Genomic DNA, 17467 nt, shown 5'->3' with positions numbered 1-17467 from the left:
AAACTTTAAACAGCCCAAGCATTCAAATTACATAAGGCCTATGTAACATTCAAACTTCAAACTGCCTAAATATTCAAACTATATATAACCTATATAACCTTCAAACTTCAAACCACTGAGGTTTGACAACTACATAAGGCCTACATAACCTTCAATCTTCAAATCACCCAAGCATTTAAACTACGTATGGCCTATATATCCTTACAACCTCAAACCACCCAGGTTTGTAAACTAGACTCAATGAGCACTTTATTAGAAACAATATGGTCCAAATAAAATGCCCGACATGGTCGTCTGCTGTTGTAGCCCATCCACCTCAAGGTTCAATGTGTTGTGCATTCTGAGATGCTATTCTGCTCACTACAATTGTACAGAGTGGTTATCTGAGTTACCGTAGTCTTTCTGTCAGCACGAACCAGTCCGGCCATTCTCCGTTGACCTCTCTCATCAACAAGGCGTTTCTGTCCGCAGAACTTCCGCTCACTGGGTGTTTTGTGTTTTTTGCACCATTCTAAGTAAACTCTAGAGACTGTTGTGTGTGAAAATCCCAGGAGATCAGCAGTTACAGAAATACTCAAACCAGCCCGTCTGGCACCAACAATCATGCCACAGTCAAAAAATTTCAACATTCTGATGGTTGATGTGAACAGGAGTGAAGCTCCTGACCCGTATCTGTATGATTTTATTCATTGCACTGCTGCCACATGATTGGCTGATTAGATAATCACATGAATAATATAAGTAGGTGTACATGTGTTCCTAATAAAGTGCTCAGTGAGTGTAGATATATGCCCTATATAACCTTCAGACTTCAAACCACCCAAGCATTTAAACTGCTTAAGACCTATATTTCCTTCAAACTTCAAACAGCCAAAGCATTCAAAATTCATGAGAACTACAAAACTTTCAAACTACAAATCTCTTCGAACTCTTCAAAGTATTCAATCTAAATAAGGCCTACTGTATTTAAACTTTCAGGCAAGACTTTGTCAAGTCAACATTTAAAGTTTGTCTTGGCAAACTTTCCTCGTCTAGATAAATCTGTGTTGTTCTGTCAGAGTGCATTAGGAGTTTAAACATGCTACTCACCAGAGGCCACCTCTATAGCAGGGGAGGTAGGTGAAGCCAAAGTAATGAAGCTAATTTTGCTCTGGCCTGCTCCTGAGCTCTGTGTGAAATAGATCCTGCCATTGAGCCTGTCAAAATCAAGGGCAACAGAAGTCCGGGGCACATTCACCACAGGAAAGGGCAGCGAGTGATCTTCTGGATCCAATCGTAAAGACCGTATGGTACTCTCTGTCGAGTAAATAAGGTAGTCATCCCGGGATACCACACATGAGCTGTCATCTGCAGCTAGATTCCCAAAGGAACAGGCACATTTTCGGGTCTGACTGCCTGGGATGGCAAAGCAAAGGTGGGCACAGCCGCCATTAGACTCCAAGCAAGGGTTGTTATTTAGCTCATGAGCCGAACTTGGCTGCATTCTCCGGTCAAAGATTGTGACGTCTCGGAGCATGTTGATGTTGTCTCTAATCACCACTGGCTGGTCTGTTGCTCCTGGTTGTTTGCTTGCCTGGAAGACCTTCTTCAAGTTTCTGTCCACCCAAATCACATTCCCCTCAAACACGGTGATGCCATACGGAGTTGGATAGCGACTTCCATACCGCACGACTTCCGTCTCGCCCCCCTCAGGCCGAACTCGTGCAATCATGTCAAGTGAATCATCCACCCAGTAGATGTATCCGTCTCGGTGGTCCAGAGCTAGGCCCCTGGGAGTGATGATGCCAGAGGAAACCAGGACGGTTCGGTTGGTACCATCTAAAAAGGCCCGCTCAATTTTGGGGGTCTGTCCATAGTCAGCCCAAAAGAGGTATCTGTTCTTGGGGTCCACCACAATATGACGTGGCATGTCTACTTGGGTCTTGAGAAGAACACGACGGAATGTGGTATTAAGCCGAATGACTTCGATATATGTCTCAGTCAAGAAGGCATTTGTGAAATAGAGGTTTCCTGTTGAAAGACAAAACAAACTTTATTACAGTGTAATCGCATCATATTTGAGAGGTTTAAGTCACATTCATACCAATCTGTTTTCGTTTGAAAACGCAGTACTCAGTTTCCAAACGTCATCGTTTTCCAAAGTATGCGGTTATGGAGAGCATTTTTTAAACACTCCATTTTCGTTGGGGGAAAACGCTATTCTAGTGTGGAAGAGAGGCATAAACATAGCAAAATGCATGCTTTTTCCAAACAAAAATATATTAGTGTGGACTTGGCCTTTGACACTCGGTAAGTAGCTCTGTAATAAGTGCGATAATGTACTGTCAGCAGGTTATTTTTGCTCAAATAAACACTCTTTAAGGAGATACCACGCTTTGCGTTGGGGTCCTGATCAGCAGATCATGCAAATTAAGGTTACTTTGGCAGCCCTAGTTTATTCACATACTGGGGTCAAAAGTTTAACAAGCCATGAGTCACTGGGGCTGTAACTAACTTAGACTTCTTGGAGTGCCAAGTTAACCTTTAATCTTCTTCAATGCCACCTGTCTGTGCTGCTACCAAGTTAATTAACATGTCCCTACAGTAAGACTTCTGAACCCTTTCTAGAACATTCCAGAATATGGTGCATTCACTATAAATCCAGTGTATTAAAGGTGTTTTGCATTAGTGTTCATATTTCTATAAAGCAGTTTACTATAATAGTAAATTCTATCAAGTTTTGTGATGTGGCCAAATTTGTTTTAATAATAAAAAAATCAAAAAATCTAGTAGTTCTCTTTGTGGTATTTATTATCAAACAGGGATGCACTGATACCACTTTCTTTCTCCCGATCTGATTCTGGTGCCTGAACTCTCGGTATCGGCTTATACCGATCCAAAACCTGTGTTGTTTTTTCTTGAATGTAAAGAAACACAAACCTCTAACTTCACATTATTAAATATAAATGTGTAGCCTATTAATAAACCTTATTGTTAACTAGACTACTGTATAATGAAGCAGCAAAATTAACAGTAATTCCAGTGAAAGTCTTTAGTAAACAAGAAACCAGTTCTCTCTGCACACCTTATATCTGGACTGAAAACGATTCAGATCTCTTTAGTTGTAATAAGATATAAGTCGAAATTTCATTCACACAAATATTTCTTGAAACACAGACAACTTAAATATTGTTGGAATTTGTCTACTACTACTACTACTACTACTACTACAATAATAATAATAATTTGTATTATTATTATTTATTAACTTTAAGAATTTTATCATACGATAGTAATATCCAATCGTGCTTTTATTTTGGAGGAACACTCCAGGACATCCTTTGAGTGTATGTTGCCTAATTCACAGTAGTTTAAAGTAATACGCTTGTTATAAAAATCCAGTGCGGATCTCGATGCATTTTATAAGCGAACCGAACTATTGAGCATCTACATTTGAGAGCGCTAAAAACAGCAGTGCAACCCATGCTCCTGCGCATGCTATGAGCATGTGCCAACAGAGCTACGTGCATTCACTGAAATGCACTGCACATGCATACTAAACTCAGCAAAAAAAGAAACGTCCCTTTTTCAGGACACTGTATTTTAAAGGGTTTAAACAATGTTTTTCATGCTTGTTCAATGAATCATAAACAATTAATGAACATGCACCTGTGGAACGGTCGTTAAGACACTAACAGCTTACAGATGGTTGGCAATTAAGGTCACAGTTATAAAAACTCAGGACACTAAAGAGACCTTTCTACTGACTCTGAAAAACACCAAAAGAAAGATGCCCAGGGTCCCTGCTCATCTGCGTGAACATGCCTTAGGCATGCTGCATGGAGGCATGAGGACTGCAGATGTGGCCAGGGCAATAAATTGCATTGTCAGTACTGTGAGACGCCTAAGACAGCGCTACAGGGAGACAGGAAGGACAGCTGATCGTCCTCGCAGTGGCAGACCACGCGTAACAACACCTGCACAGGATCGGTACATCCGAATATCGCACCTGCGGGACAGGTACAGGATGGCAACAACAACTGCCCGAGTTACACCAGGAATGCACAATCCCTCCATCAGTGCTCAGACTGTCCACAATAGGCCGAGAGAGGCTGGACTGAGGGCTTGTAGGCCTGTTGTAAGGCAGGTTCTTACCAGACATCACCGGCAGCAACGTCGCCTATGGGCATAAAGCCACCTTCGCTGGACCAGACAGGACTGGCAAAAAGTGCTCTTCACTGACCAGTCACGGTTTTATCTCACCAGGGGTGATGGTCGGACTCGCGTTTATCATCGAAAGAATGAGGGTTACACTGAGGCCTGTACTCTGGAGCGGGATCGATTTGGAGGTGGAGGATCCGTCATGGTCTGAGGCAGTGTGTCACAGCATCATCGGACTGAGCTTGTTGTCATTGCAGGCAATCTCAACGCTGTGCGTTACAGGGAAGACATCCTCCTCCCTCATGTGGTACCCTTCCTGCAGGCTCATCCTGACATGACCCTCCAGCATGACAATGCCACCAGCCATACTGCTCATTCTGTGAGTGATTTCCTGCAAGACAGGAATGTCAGTGTTCTGCCATGGCCAGTGAAGAGCATGGATCTTAATCCAATTGAGCACATCTGGGACCTGTTGGATCGGAGGGTGAGGGCTAAGGCCATTCCCCCCAGAAATGTCCGGGAACTTGCAAGTGTCTTGGTGGAAGAGTGGGGTAACATCTCACAGCAAGAACTGGTAAATCTGGTGCAGTCCACGAGGAGGAGATACACTGCAGTACTTAATGCAGCTGGTGGCCACACCAGATACTGACTGTTACTTTTGATTTTGCCCCCCCCCCCCCCCCTTTGTTCAGGGACACATTATTCCATTTCTGTTAGTCACACGTCTGTGAAACTTGTTCAGTTTATGTTATAGTTGTTGAATCTTTTTATGTTCATACAAATATTTACACATGTTAAGTTTGCTGAAAATAAAAGCAGTTAAAAAAACTAAAGAGTGAACATAAGCACAGAACCCCTTACCTGCGGCCCAATCCACAGCAATGCCACGAATTCCGTTACGTCCGATCCCTGAGGTGATAATGCTGCGTAATGCTGAGCCATCTGGTTTGATCCTGCGGATACCATTCTGGGACGACACTGTGCTGCTGAAGTCACACCAGTAAATAAAACCGGACGGCATGTGCACGTCCACATGGAGAGCATTGCGGCCTATAGGACACACGCAAATGTTACCGGAAGACCCCGAATGGCATTTTTACATTGAAATGTTATAGTAAAAATATATGTGGATAAATACTGATATTACTATGTATTGTTATATTGGTAACTTGGTAACTAAAAATTATTAATAAAAACATGCATCAAACTCAATCAAGCTCGAAACATCACATTCTTTTATCTCTTGGTGAGCTCATTAAATTAATTTGGAGGTGCATGCCTTTTACGATTTTTAACTCAAAATTATATAACTAATAACATTATTTTCTTGTGTTCGTTTAGCGAAAAACGTGCACAAAACATGCGCTGATTAATTTGAACTAGATTTGAACTTTTTTTTTTCTTGCATTAAACATTTTTAATCAACTACAATAGCTGTTTAGTTAAATTATGAAAGAAAGAAGAAAAAAAAAAAATCACCCTTGAAGCCATTTCAGAGCCAATAAAAAATATTGAGAAAAAGACTGAAATAGACTATTTTGGCTGTATCGCCCAAATATTAGTAAAACCCACCTCTCCCTGCAACGGGCACCATAGACTCTGAGTGGTCTGCTCCCTCCAGACTAAAACCCTTGATGGCAGTGAGCATAGAGATGACCACATAGGACTGGTAGGGAGCACAGGTTCTGTTATCCACGTTGAGTTTGAACCCTGTTGCGCAGGCGCAGCTGAACAGCCCACCAGGACGTGGCAGACATAACTGCTCACAAGCTCCCACGTTATTACTGCAACCATTAGATGAGCCTGCTGATGCTGAGGTGAGAGAACACAAGACAGATAGAGAGAGATAAACAGGGTTTTTAATCATGAACAAAAACTATGACAAAGACGAAAACAAGCCAAAGCCAACAGTATATAATAAAAATACAGTGGGGTCCAAAAGTCTGAGATCACTTATGAAAATGATGTATGGATCGATCCTAAAGTATATTTTATCTTCTATAGTATATTATAGTATAGTATAGTGTAGTACAGTGTAGATACAATACTGTTGTATTGAGAGGATCGATACTCACATAAATGTATAGATACTAAAGGTTTTTACTACACTAGTTATTTTATTATTTATTTACCATAACAAAAAGATTGTGCTTCAGATTTAAAGTGAAATAAAAAAACAATAACAACTATATAAGCAAATATATAAGTTGCATATAACTGGATTTATTCCTCCTTGCACTAATCTAACTCCTTAAACTCTATGGACCCCCCAGCGGGTCCAAAGGGGGGCGCTATGTAGCGAAGAAAGTTTACGCCTAAAATGTTAAAGTATCCATATACATAAGTCAGGCATATGAGGTATCATTTGTGGGAATCTGAACTTTTCAGAGATAACCATCACTTCTCCATTTATGTTATTTAAAATAACAAAATAAGGCCTCAAAACATTTGCGTTGAAAATTAGCGCCCCCCAGAGGTAATGGGGTAGAAATATTTATATAAAAATAAAAGTCCTTCACATAGCACCTAAATGAAAAAGTCAAATATCAAATGAAAGCTCTCAATTCTCAGGAATGTGACTGTATAGTTAATTCTGTTGTCCTAATACCACAGTTTGAAAGATTTTCAAAAGAATCACAAAGTGAAATATGATTTCTGTAGGTCATCGAATACAAACGTCTCGTTTATGCTCCAATAACTGCTGCTGTAAGCCCTAAGTTGCCAAAGACGCTATATCTATTTTACCTTAGGGAGTTTTCTAAAAAAATTGCCATTTTTTACTTGTCTGTGAGCTTGCTTGGCTGAATACAATGTCATATCTTAGATGTCCAGAACAAAATATGCCCTCCAGAAGGAAAAGCATGCAAACAAATCACCAGAAAAATATGTTTTTGACTACTGATGATAAAATGTTATATATCGTCATAATGGGGAGGATCAGCTTTATAATGACACCTGGATTGAGCTTCTAGTCCACTCAGAGGCTAAGATATTCAATGAAACAATGAGGGTGGTCCTTGAACTGAAAATTAGACTGAATGTCTATGTACGAGCACATCTTTGAGGGTTAAAATGCGTTAGAGCGCCACCTATATTTCAGATCCACAAAGTTAGGACAACAACAACATATCATACAATATTATGTATGAATTATTGGTGTCATTGGGGGGGGGGGGGGGGGTTTTCTCTGAAAAATTTGACCGATTGCAATTAGTCCACAGTACGTGTGAATGGTGAGCTTTTAAATTTGAGTGTGAAAAATTGCAGGCGGCAGCCCAAAAATGCACCAGAGTTTGTACAGAAATACTGAAAGACACAAGCTATCCCAGACAGTCACAGTGCTTGTTTGTGATAAATCTATTTAAATTGAAATCTGTTACAAGACTGTAAAAATTGTTTATAAACAAATATAGATGTCTGATAATAAACTGCAGTTTAGGCTCTATATATATATATATATATATATATATATATATATATATATATATATATATATATATATATATATATATATATATAAAGATGGCTTTTAAATATTATGTTAAATGGCTAATCTCACTCATTTTATCCTTGGAAACAAAAAAATTAAAAATCCTAATAATAGAGGTATTGGTATCAATATCGGCAATGTTGGCTTTCATAGTATTTGGTATCAGATCGAAAAGAAAATAAGTGGATCGCCCATCCCTAATAAAAATGCTTCTAATGCTTCTTGGCTGCAATTTACCACAAAAACATAAATTAATAAAAATAATCTAGTATTAGATTTTCATAGTATCTTATAGTTTAAAGAAACATTATGATGTAAAATGAAGAATAAATACTTAACTTAATACTTAAACTTTGTTTTTTTCTGTGTAATTGTAGATTGGCATTGCAATTTTCACATTGAAAATCTAATCAAAAATGTTCAACGTGGTCTCAGACTTTTGGACACCACTGAACTTTCATAACGTGGCATGTCACAGGCCTGCCTATTGAGTACCCTTGGAGTTAGAGTAGAATTTCATTACAGACAGGCAGATAAAGAAAGTGAGAGAAAGAGATTTAATACTTTTACAACAAAACAGCATAGTGGTTTAACAGTAACCATAAGAGTACGTGATATTGATAAATATCTTTAACTCTGGTAATGTATACACAACGTCCATTCTGTATTTCCTGGGAGATTTTCATTTCTGTGCCATATCAGTATGTAGTGATACTGATATATTAGGACTAATAATCAGATGCCTCTGCTTTGTTGTCACATACACTTTTTACTAGACAGAGTTATACAACAGATGCCGTTCACGGCCCGGAGTATGCCCATGTGCACTGAGCGTCGAACAAAGGAACACTGATTCTTCCCCATATAAAGCGGAGTGTCCCCCCGAGGCAGAGAGGAACTAATTGGTAAACTGATATCCTATTGAAAGTCATTCATCCCTCTAATAATTGCTACATGGCCACCAAGGTTACGCTGACTTCCAGAAAAGACCACCCTAAGTCAGCCGTGGAACGAATCAGAGATAAACGGGTCAAAAAGGGCACATACTGGCTCAGTTAGCTGCCTATGTAGGGCAGCACCCTATCTAGGTATTAGACAGAAAGAAGCTCACTAGGATTTGGAACAGATTATGCACATTATGTAACAAATATTTCAGAATTTGATTAATTGTACTTACAGTCTCTGTAGTGCACTTTAAGTACTCTAAGACCGGCCACGTTATCCCGCATGACAACCCGGTTGAGTCCCGTGGCTTTGTCGACGCGTTCAATCACCTCAAAGTCTCGATCTGTGAAATACAGATAAGAGCTGTATACGGCCACACCCCAAGGATGAGACAATCCATTAACCATAGTGATGCGATTTGATCCATCTGGGTCTCCACGCTCAATCTGAAAAATTGGAGACAAGTTGTAGAGTTATTCTGTTGAATCACCTTAATAACAATTAATATTATTTGTGAAATTGAATGGGAGTTAAAATCGACAAACTAATGAGTCAAACTTGTTTAAAGGGGTCATATACTTTCCTACATACTGTAAATAATGTAGTATTGTTTTGCTAATTGTTAAACTTTTAAACGAAAGAAATAGTAATAGAAGAATAGTAGCTTTGGGAAAAAATGTTTTTTGAAATGAGCAAAAGCGCTTTGGCTAGTTACGATATGGGCAGCAGGTTTTCTGTCGGGTTCAATATTTTTTTAATCTGCTCCTTTCTTCAATAACAGTCTCTTTGCAAAAGCTGCATTACATTGAGCGCCCATAACAAGCCGACAACACATGTGGTCATGTAAACGTAATAATAAACAGCATTCATTTATTGGTGTAAGGTCATAAACGGCGTAAGAATAAACCGGTTGACACGGGTAGATTTTTGCCCATTAAGCCAATTTCGTGTGGCATGTAAACACCTTTACTGGTGTTCTCATCGGCTCATTCAATGTGCGTAGGTGTTGAACGCATGTCTCTTCACAGTTCGACGAAAGCAGAGAATAACGCGATTATTTCAAATCTCATATAAACATGGTTTTCTTCTTTTGTCAGATTTTTTTAAATAAGTTGATTTTTAGAAGTAATCAGCATATTGGTGTGCATGTAAATGTGCTCATTGTGACATATTCACAAAAAAACCTGCGCTGAAATGTTCCACATAAATGGTTAAAGTCAGACTGAAAAAATCAGGAACTAAAAAATAAAGTTTAATAAAATTTTGCTGTTCATTTTTAATGTTGAGATTTTTCAGAAGGATCTGCAGAGCGGCAGGTGCTACACATGGAGTTAATTAACAGAGGTTCGGGAGGAGCATGTTAATTTTAATCTGACAAATCACAGCCCACGAGCAGGAGTATATAAGCCGCTGCTTACCTGATCCTGTGACAACTCTCCTGACATCCCAACTCCACCCCATCATCAACTATTCTCTAGATTCATTATCTAAATAAGTAAAGTCCGGGGGGGTAATCAGGACTTGAGTCGAGTCGAGCTCCTTGCCCTCCAGTATATGGACAGCAAGCCAAATACGTTTACTGCTTCAACACAAGATTACTTTAACATACGAGCTACTGAAACAGCCAGGAAGTGCACACGTTTTGACAAACTTTGCCACATTTTACTCTTATCATTAGTTCTTCTAGTTTAGGAACAGTAGAATCTATTCTACTTCCTCCATATTAACTCACCGTAACTGGGCAAACCAATTTTAAAACACACAATAGTTGTCATTTGACGTGTAAACATGGATGGTTATGTGATTAAATTAGGGCTGTCAATCAATTATAATGTTTAATTGAATCAGTTACATGATATGCAGATTAATTAATCGAATTAATCACAATTAATCGCATATTTAAATATTTGCTGAGAAAGGCCCTCAAATAATAATAATTCAATATATAATGATTAAATAATTATAAATGGTTGTATTTAAGTAATTATAAATATAATATATATTATAAATACAATATTTCAGATCATTCAAATGCATTACATTATTGTGGCAGATGAGTAAAGCATTGAAAAGACAAAACAAAAAGTGGCTTTAGAAAGTAATATATTGTTTATTTCCATATTATTGAACATAAGCCTATCATTGGCATACAGTAATCTATTTTGCAATTGAATTTGTCAATCTACCCGAGATAGATTTAGATTTATAGACTTACAAGGGCTTCTCTAAGGATGCGTCAGTGTTTACATGCATCAGACGGATGCTTCTGAAGCATCTCACTGTGGTTGTGTCGCATAATAAACAGCATTTTTTAGTCACTGTGTCAGGTTAAACGTAGTTTGAAACTTTGAAAAACATGTCTCGAGGTCCCTGCATCAAACAAGCCTGAGTTTGGTTTGTTCTCTGTACAGCTGCACGTTGCCTATACAGATGGAATTTAGCTTACTGCCCCCTGCTGAAAAAGGTGGTACTTCAAGTTTGAATAGCTCGGATGGAATTAATATTCCTTATTTTGGAATTCTGTTCATTCTTTTAACTGAATTAACGAGTAAAATCGTCAGCCCAAATTTAAGTATATACTTTATTCTCCTGAGACCACCATGTGACTGCTGTGTGCATTTTCCATTTCCCTTTTTGATTTGTAACTTGTAGCACCTAATAAAAAAAACAAAAAAACTATTCTAGATCAAATTGTTTATTATATTTCCAGGTGTGTTGATTATTCGTTTTTACAGACATTACAGTTGATTTTCTGTAAATCTGAATAAATAATTCTTATTAAAAGTAATGTCCAGCATCATCCAATCACTGCCGACCATGTTAAAATAAAATGTAGCATTATAAAATTCTGTATCTATGTACTGATTATCACTGTCCCAGGTCTGCCAAACATGTTGAGTGGTCCAAACATCATCTGCAGCCTGAAACTCAACTTTTGGTCGAATTTTAGGATTGAATGCACTAAGCTGCATAGAAAGCTATATGATGCTCCCTTGCTCCCTATTTATTGAATGACTTAACCTCCAGTGTGCTGTCTGTCTGCACTGGTCTCAGAACAGTTTGAAATGCACCTTATTTTCATCCTAACTCCATTAAAACCCTCCGAAAGCAAAATTTTTCCGCTGTTGGATGAACCCATTGATTCTCAATGTGAAAATGCACAGTAAATATATAGGAATGCATTAACTAATGTTAATAAATATAATCGTATTGCACAGTGATAACAAAATATATATATAACAAAATGCATATTAAAATGAAGTGAAATGACCCACAGATGTGTTAATGTTGAAAGTTATTCAAAATAACTAACATGTTTTTTCAACTTTTGAGGGAATAATGTCCCAAAATCCTCGTATGTGGACATCATGTTTATCAGCACGCTGACGCGTGTAAAATGAACAGATTTTTTAAAGCGGCATTTCAAACGAAACTAGAGACTACTCTATACAACTAAACAGGTTTCAATGAAAAAACTTAAGAGATTTCTTACCAGAAGCACTTTTGTTGGCACTGCGTCCGAAGGGGTGCTTCAAGGAAATCGCCGGCATGCTATTGTGTCACATGACTCGGTGCGGCCGAACTTAACCCTTTAAATGACAGTCTAGAGTCTTGTGAACAGTATTCAGTCGGTTTTTATGCATTTAAATTATGCGTTGCGTATAGCGAAGCCAAAATACAACATCCACGCATGTGGACACAGGGTCGCACGAGGGTATATAGTGTATGTCTGATGTCAGAAAGTTGCAGAAGTTTAAAATGGGACATTTTTGCAACTTAGTTTCAATAAATGCTCTTTTTGAGCTCTGAAAGCTAAATTATCTTTTCGTAGTACAGTGAATTCTTATCTCAAAAGATCAATGACAATTTGATTCCTCATGATATGACCCCTTTAAGACACTTAAGAGGAAACATGCCCTACCACGCCAGTCCCAGTGACAGCCCAGTACAGTTTGTTCTCTCTGATGTCTATTGTTATAAACTCCACATGTTCTAGGTTATGAGTGAAGAGGATAGCAGCGCTGGAGCCGTCCATATCTGCAGATGCCACTTTGGCCGGGATACCGCTCTCTGTTCCCTGATCTGTCCAGTACATCTTTCTGAAACAGAGACAGAACGTCACTAAACAAGTACAGACCCTGTATCCAAAAGCATATTATGTTGCCAATACGGTGGATTTTAAAAGGGCAGTTTGTTTCGAAAAGGACTTAATGCCAGGGTTCTGCTAAGCTGGGCTTACCCACGTGCTGGGTCCACTGCAATGCCAATGGGAGTTCCTGCACCAGTTGGTGAGCCGTTGTTGGTGATGAGAGTTTTTCTATACTGAATTTCTCCTTTTAGCCTGAGAACCTGAAACAAGTAACCCATCAGACAAAGAATCAAACAATAAAGACAGACTTAAAGGAATAGTTTACCCAAAAATGACAATGCCTTTTGGTGTCAATGTCATCAAACCTGGTGTGCCATTTTTTAACAAAACACAAACGTGAACAAGATTTTAGAGCTTTGGTGGAGGCGAAGATTACCAGCTAAAAATTACTTACATTTCGGTCTGTTTCTTACCTACAGCTATCATATGACTTCAGAAGACTTGGAATACAGCGCACAAGTCATACTTTCATGATACTTTAATAGTGTGTTTTTGTCCGTTTAGAAGCCTGATAGTTTAAATCACCATCCACTTTCATTGTCTGGAAAAGAGCTGCTTGGACATTTTGCTTTTGTGTTTCACAGAAGAAGGATAATAAAACAGGTTTGGAACAATACAAGGGCGAGTTAATGACAGACTTTTGGGGCCTGACAAGGATGGAGAACTAACTAAGACATGTTGAAATTAGGTTTGTAGGCTTTCCAACCTCTATAGACTGTGAGGAAGGATTGGAGTAGTACAGGTTCTGAGACATCCAGTCTAGAGCCAGCCCGACCGGAGAACCCAAGATTGCCGCAGGGGCAAACTCAGTTCTGTTGGTGCCATCTGACATCACCCGATGAATCTCCCCCTGTAAGGAAAACAAAAACACTCTGCATCTCAAAATGATATATATACAAAATCCTCAATTTAGCATTCAAAACACCTGCCAATTTGTTGAAGAGTTAGTTCACCCAAAAATGAAAATTCTGTCATGATTTACTCACCCTCACATTTTTCAAAACCCATGACTCTCTGTCTTCCGTGAAACATGAAAAGGAGATGTTAGGCAGAATGACAGCCTTAGTCACCATTTATTTTCATTGTATGGACAATAGATTAAATGAAAATGAATGGTGTCTGAGACTAAAACATTGCCTAACACCTCATTTTGTGTTCCACACAGAGAGACAGAAAGTCATATGGAACACATGAGGGTGAGTAAATGATGACAGAATTTTCATTTTTGGGTGAACTATCCCTTTAGAGGGCATACAGTAATTTAATCATCTGATAAAAAAAGATTGGTGTAGCAAATGTTTGTTGTTTTTTTTATGGTTTACCGGATGTTCCACCCAGTAGATCATCTGCTCTGCATCATCAAAGTCAACGTTATATCCATTCAGCAGCCCGGCAACCGGCACCATAGCATCATTGCTCTTGTCGTTTGGATTTAGTGGGATGCCGTAAATTATGCTGTCTCTTACTACCACCAGGAATGGTTCCTCTACTGCAAAATCATAAGCCATACATTATACACAATCTTTATGTTATGCATAAATAACTAAGTGTCATAAATGTCCTGCTACCATTTTATTAGAACGAGTATGGCAGTTTATTTCAATTGTATCATCAAAATGGTGTTTGACTAAATTAATTCATGAAAACTTTAAATTAAAATAGAACAATTCATTTTCAACATAATATTGTACTATTTTTATCAGCGCTTTTATACAGAACCTCACAGCACAATCCAAAATATAACGTTGGAGTTATTTTTGTCAAGTAAAGTGCTGCATAACAGATGTGAGATATTTCTTGAATATAATATAATTACTATTGATTTATTATTATTATTAGTAGTAGTAGTATTACAGTAAATATTATATAACTATACAGTAGTGACACTTATTTTGTACTTTTAGTCCATTTAAATTAAGCTTTTATTTTGGCGGAAACTTTTATTTTGGAGCCCTATCCGTTTCTATGTGTTTTTGACGGTAGCTTCTCACTTCTGGAATAGCTGGTCGCTACATGACCCAATGTGATTATTAAACCGCAAAAGGTTCAATAATTATATTTAATTAAATAAATATGTAGTCTGTATGTGCCTCATGCTACAAAGTGAAGCTGCGTATGTGAGCATTTTTACAAGCACGAGTACAAGTACATGATCACGGTATCGGACCGATTCTGATACCAGTTTCGGTATCGGGACATCTCTATAAAAAGCATAACACAACATACGACATGATGTCTAGAACCAATGAGGTTTGATGTTATCGACACATGCGGTCTGCTCATAATACAAATTGATCGCATGCCTTCAGAAGACTTGGAATATGATGCATGATCTACATTTATGACACACTAGGGTGCTTTATTAAGCATTAAAGTGAGTCACTGTCTACTGCATTGTACTGAATTCAGCCAACAGGACTGGATCAAAAATGATCATTAAATCATATGGGTTTGGAACGACACGAGGGTGAGTAAGGGATGACAGAATTTTCATTTTTGGAAGAACTATTCCTTTAACTTCCTTTTTTTATGTCATTTACAGAGCTTTACAGATGTGGTCACTATGAACTATCCTTGTACACAAAAGAGCTGCACAAAGATTCTTCAAAAATGTCTCCTTTTGTGCTCCATTAAAAAAATAAGAGGATATGGGAAATTCATTTGGAAAGACATAAGGGTGGGTAAATGACTATTGGTTTAAGCAAGCTCTCCATTTTAATTTGAATACCGGGATTCTCTCACCTTATCTTCATTTGCAGTTATGACATACTAGTAAAAATGTCCTCAACAAATAAACCATGCTGTGCCAGCACTGTTGATTGGGTTCAACAGGGTATTCACTCACTGTTTGTCTGGATTAATTGTTCAACTCTAATGGAAGAATGCACTTGACAGAGCCAACAGAAGCTGAAACCTGAGCAAGGTTGAGTGTTTGCTCTAAGGAGAACGTTAAGGACTTCTTAAGACTAAAGGCCTCATGTGTGCTTTCAGCCGTAACTGTCTGCTGAGCTAAGGTCTTTTATAATAGTAAATGTTTGCCTTCGAAAGGAGCTTACTTAGTAAATCGAAAATGGGTTGCTGTTGACAAGTTTTCATTGCCCTGAAATCTATATCCAATTTAACAGGAGACTGCTTCAATGAGAAGCATATTAAATGGAATGGAGCCAGCATTAAAAGGGATAAGTTCATTATGAAATACAGCCTGTTTTAAAACAGCTAAAAGTAGAAATATACTGTAATTTATTCAATCCTATTAAAGTCCTTCTAGGTGGTACCACAAGTCTATGTACCAGGTACCACTCTTCTATGTGTGGATGTATGTGCTACCTCTAAGACAGGTGAACTGGTCTGCACCGAGGGTCCAGCCAGATGGACAGGCACAGGAATAAAACCTGGGGCCACTTGCTGACAGCAGGCAGATGTGGGTACAAGGGCTCAAACGGGGGTCACAGGGGTTATAACCTACAAAAAGAGCACAGAAAAACATTTAGTAATTCAATAATTGACCCTTTTTACTTTCTTAACCTCGTGCGACTCTGTATACAAATGCATGGACATTGTATTTGGGCTTTTCTTTACAGAACGCATCGTTTAATGTCATTTAAACCGAATGATCTCTCAATGATCTCGAATGATGTGCTGTCAGTAAAGGGTTAATCTTTTGAGGCACTGAGTCATGTGACAAAACAACATGGCGCTAACCACAGCAGAGTTTGTCTTTGGGAGAAGCGGCAACAAAATTACATCTGATAAGAAACCTAATTACGTTTTTAATCGAAACCTGTTTGAGTCAAAAGATTATAGTCTCTAGTTTCATCTGATATGCCATCTGTAAAATTTGAGCCATTTGTCGCTAAACGCCATGGTGCTAAACACAATGCACACTAATGTGTACTTTAGCGCATTTTTTCCTTAGAAATCCTATATTTACTGTGCATTATCACATTAAGAATCAATGAGTTCATCCAAAAGCTGAAATATTTTGCTTTCAGAGGCTTTACATGAGTTGGGATGAAAATTAGGTGCATTACAAAATGTTCTGAAACCAGTGCAGGCAGACAGCTGAAGTCATTCACTAAATAGGGAGCAAGGGAGCATCCTATAGCTCTCTATGCAGCCAAGAGCATTCACTCCTAAAATCCAACCAAAAGTTCAGTTTCAGGCTACAGATGATGTTTGGACCACTCATCATGTTTGGCAGACATGGGACAATGGTAATCAGTACATAGATTCAGAATTTATAATGTATCATTTTATTTTAACATTGTTGGCAGTGACTGGATGATGCTGGCCATTACTTTAAATCAGAATTAATGATGCTAATTTCTGATGTAATGTCTGTAACATCTCAAAAACATGACTAACCAACACTCCTAGAAACATAATAAACCATTTGATTTAAAAAAATCGGACTTTCTATAGCTTGGTATTATTTTAAATTTCACAACTTAGTCCTGTTGTCCACATACGTATGTTGACATCAATTTTTAGGAAAACAATTTGCTCTAGATTTTTTTATTTTTTGCATGTTTATTAGGTGCTACTAGTTATAAATCAAAAAGAGAAATGGAAAATGCACACAGCAGTCATGCTCGGGTCTCAGGAGGTTAAAGGTAAAATGTCTAATTTCTGTGCCACTAGTGTCACCAAAACAGGATCGATGTATTCGACATGCGGTGCTGGTGGAAATTGTTACGAATACCATGGACAGCCAGGAAAACAAACAGAGAAGTGCTGGATCG

At 38.3% G+C, this 17467-nt stretch overlaps 1 protein-coding gene across 1 annotated transcript in view; it reads right to left on the bottom strand.

The window, feature by feature from the left end:
* The window catches only part of LOC127447450 (low-density lipoprotein receptor-related protein 2-like), a 135348-nt gene that overhangs the window by 54575 nt on the left and 63306 nt on the right, over positions 1 to 17467 (bottom strand). The window contains 9 exon segments of the mRNA XM_051709337.1: positions 1090 to 2010; positions 5002 to 5190; positions 5713 to 5952; positions 8808 to 9021; positions 12498 to 12675; positions 12816 to 12925; positions 13432 to 13575; positions 14048 to 14214; positions 16053 to 16187. Of these exon segments, the coding sequence (XP_051565297.1) occupies positions 1090 to 2010; positions 5002 to 5190; positions 5713 to 5952; positions 8808 to 9021; positions 12498 to 12675; positions 12816 to 12925; positions 13432 to 13575; positions 14048 to 14214; positions 16053 to 16187 (2298 nt within the window).

This window comes from Myxocyprinus asiaticus, chromosome 10, assembly GCF_019703515.2.
Source record: "Myxocyprinus asiaticus isolate MX2 ecotype Aquarium Trade chromosome 10, UBuf_Myxa_2, whole genome shotgun sequence".
In the NCBI taxonomy this organism is placed as follows: domain Eukaryota; kingdom Metazoa; phylum Chordata; class Actinopteri; order Cypriniformes; family Catostomidae; genus Myxocyprinus; species Myxocyprinus asiaticus.
This window is presented reverse-complemented; position numbering and strand designations above follow the sequence as displayed.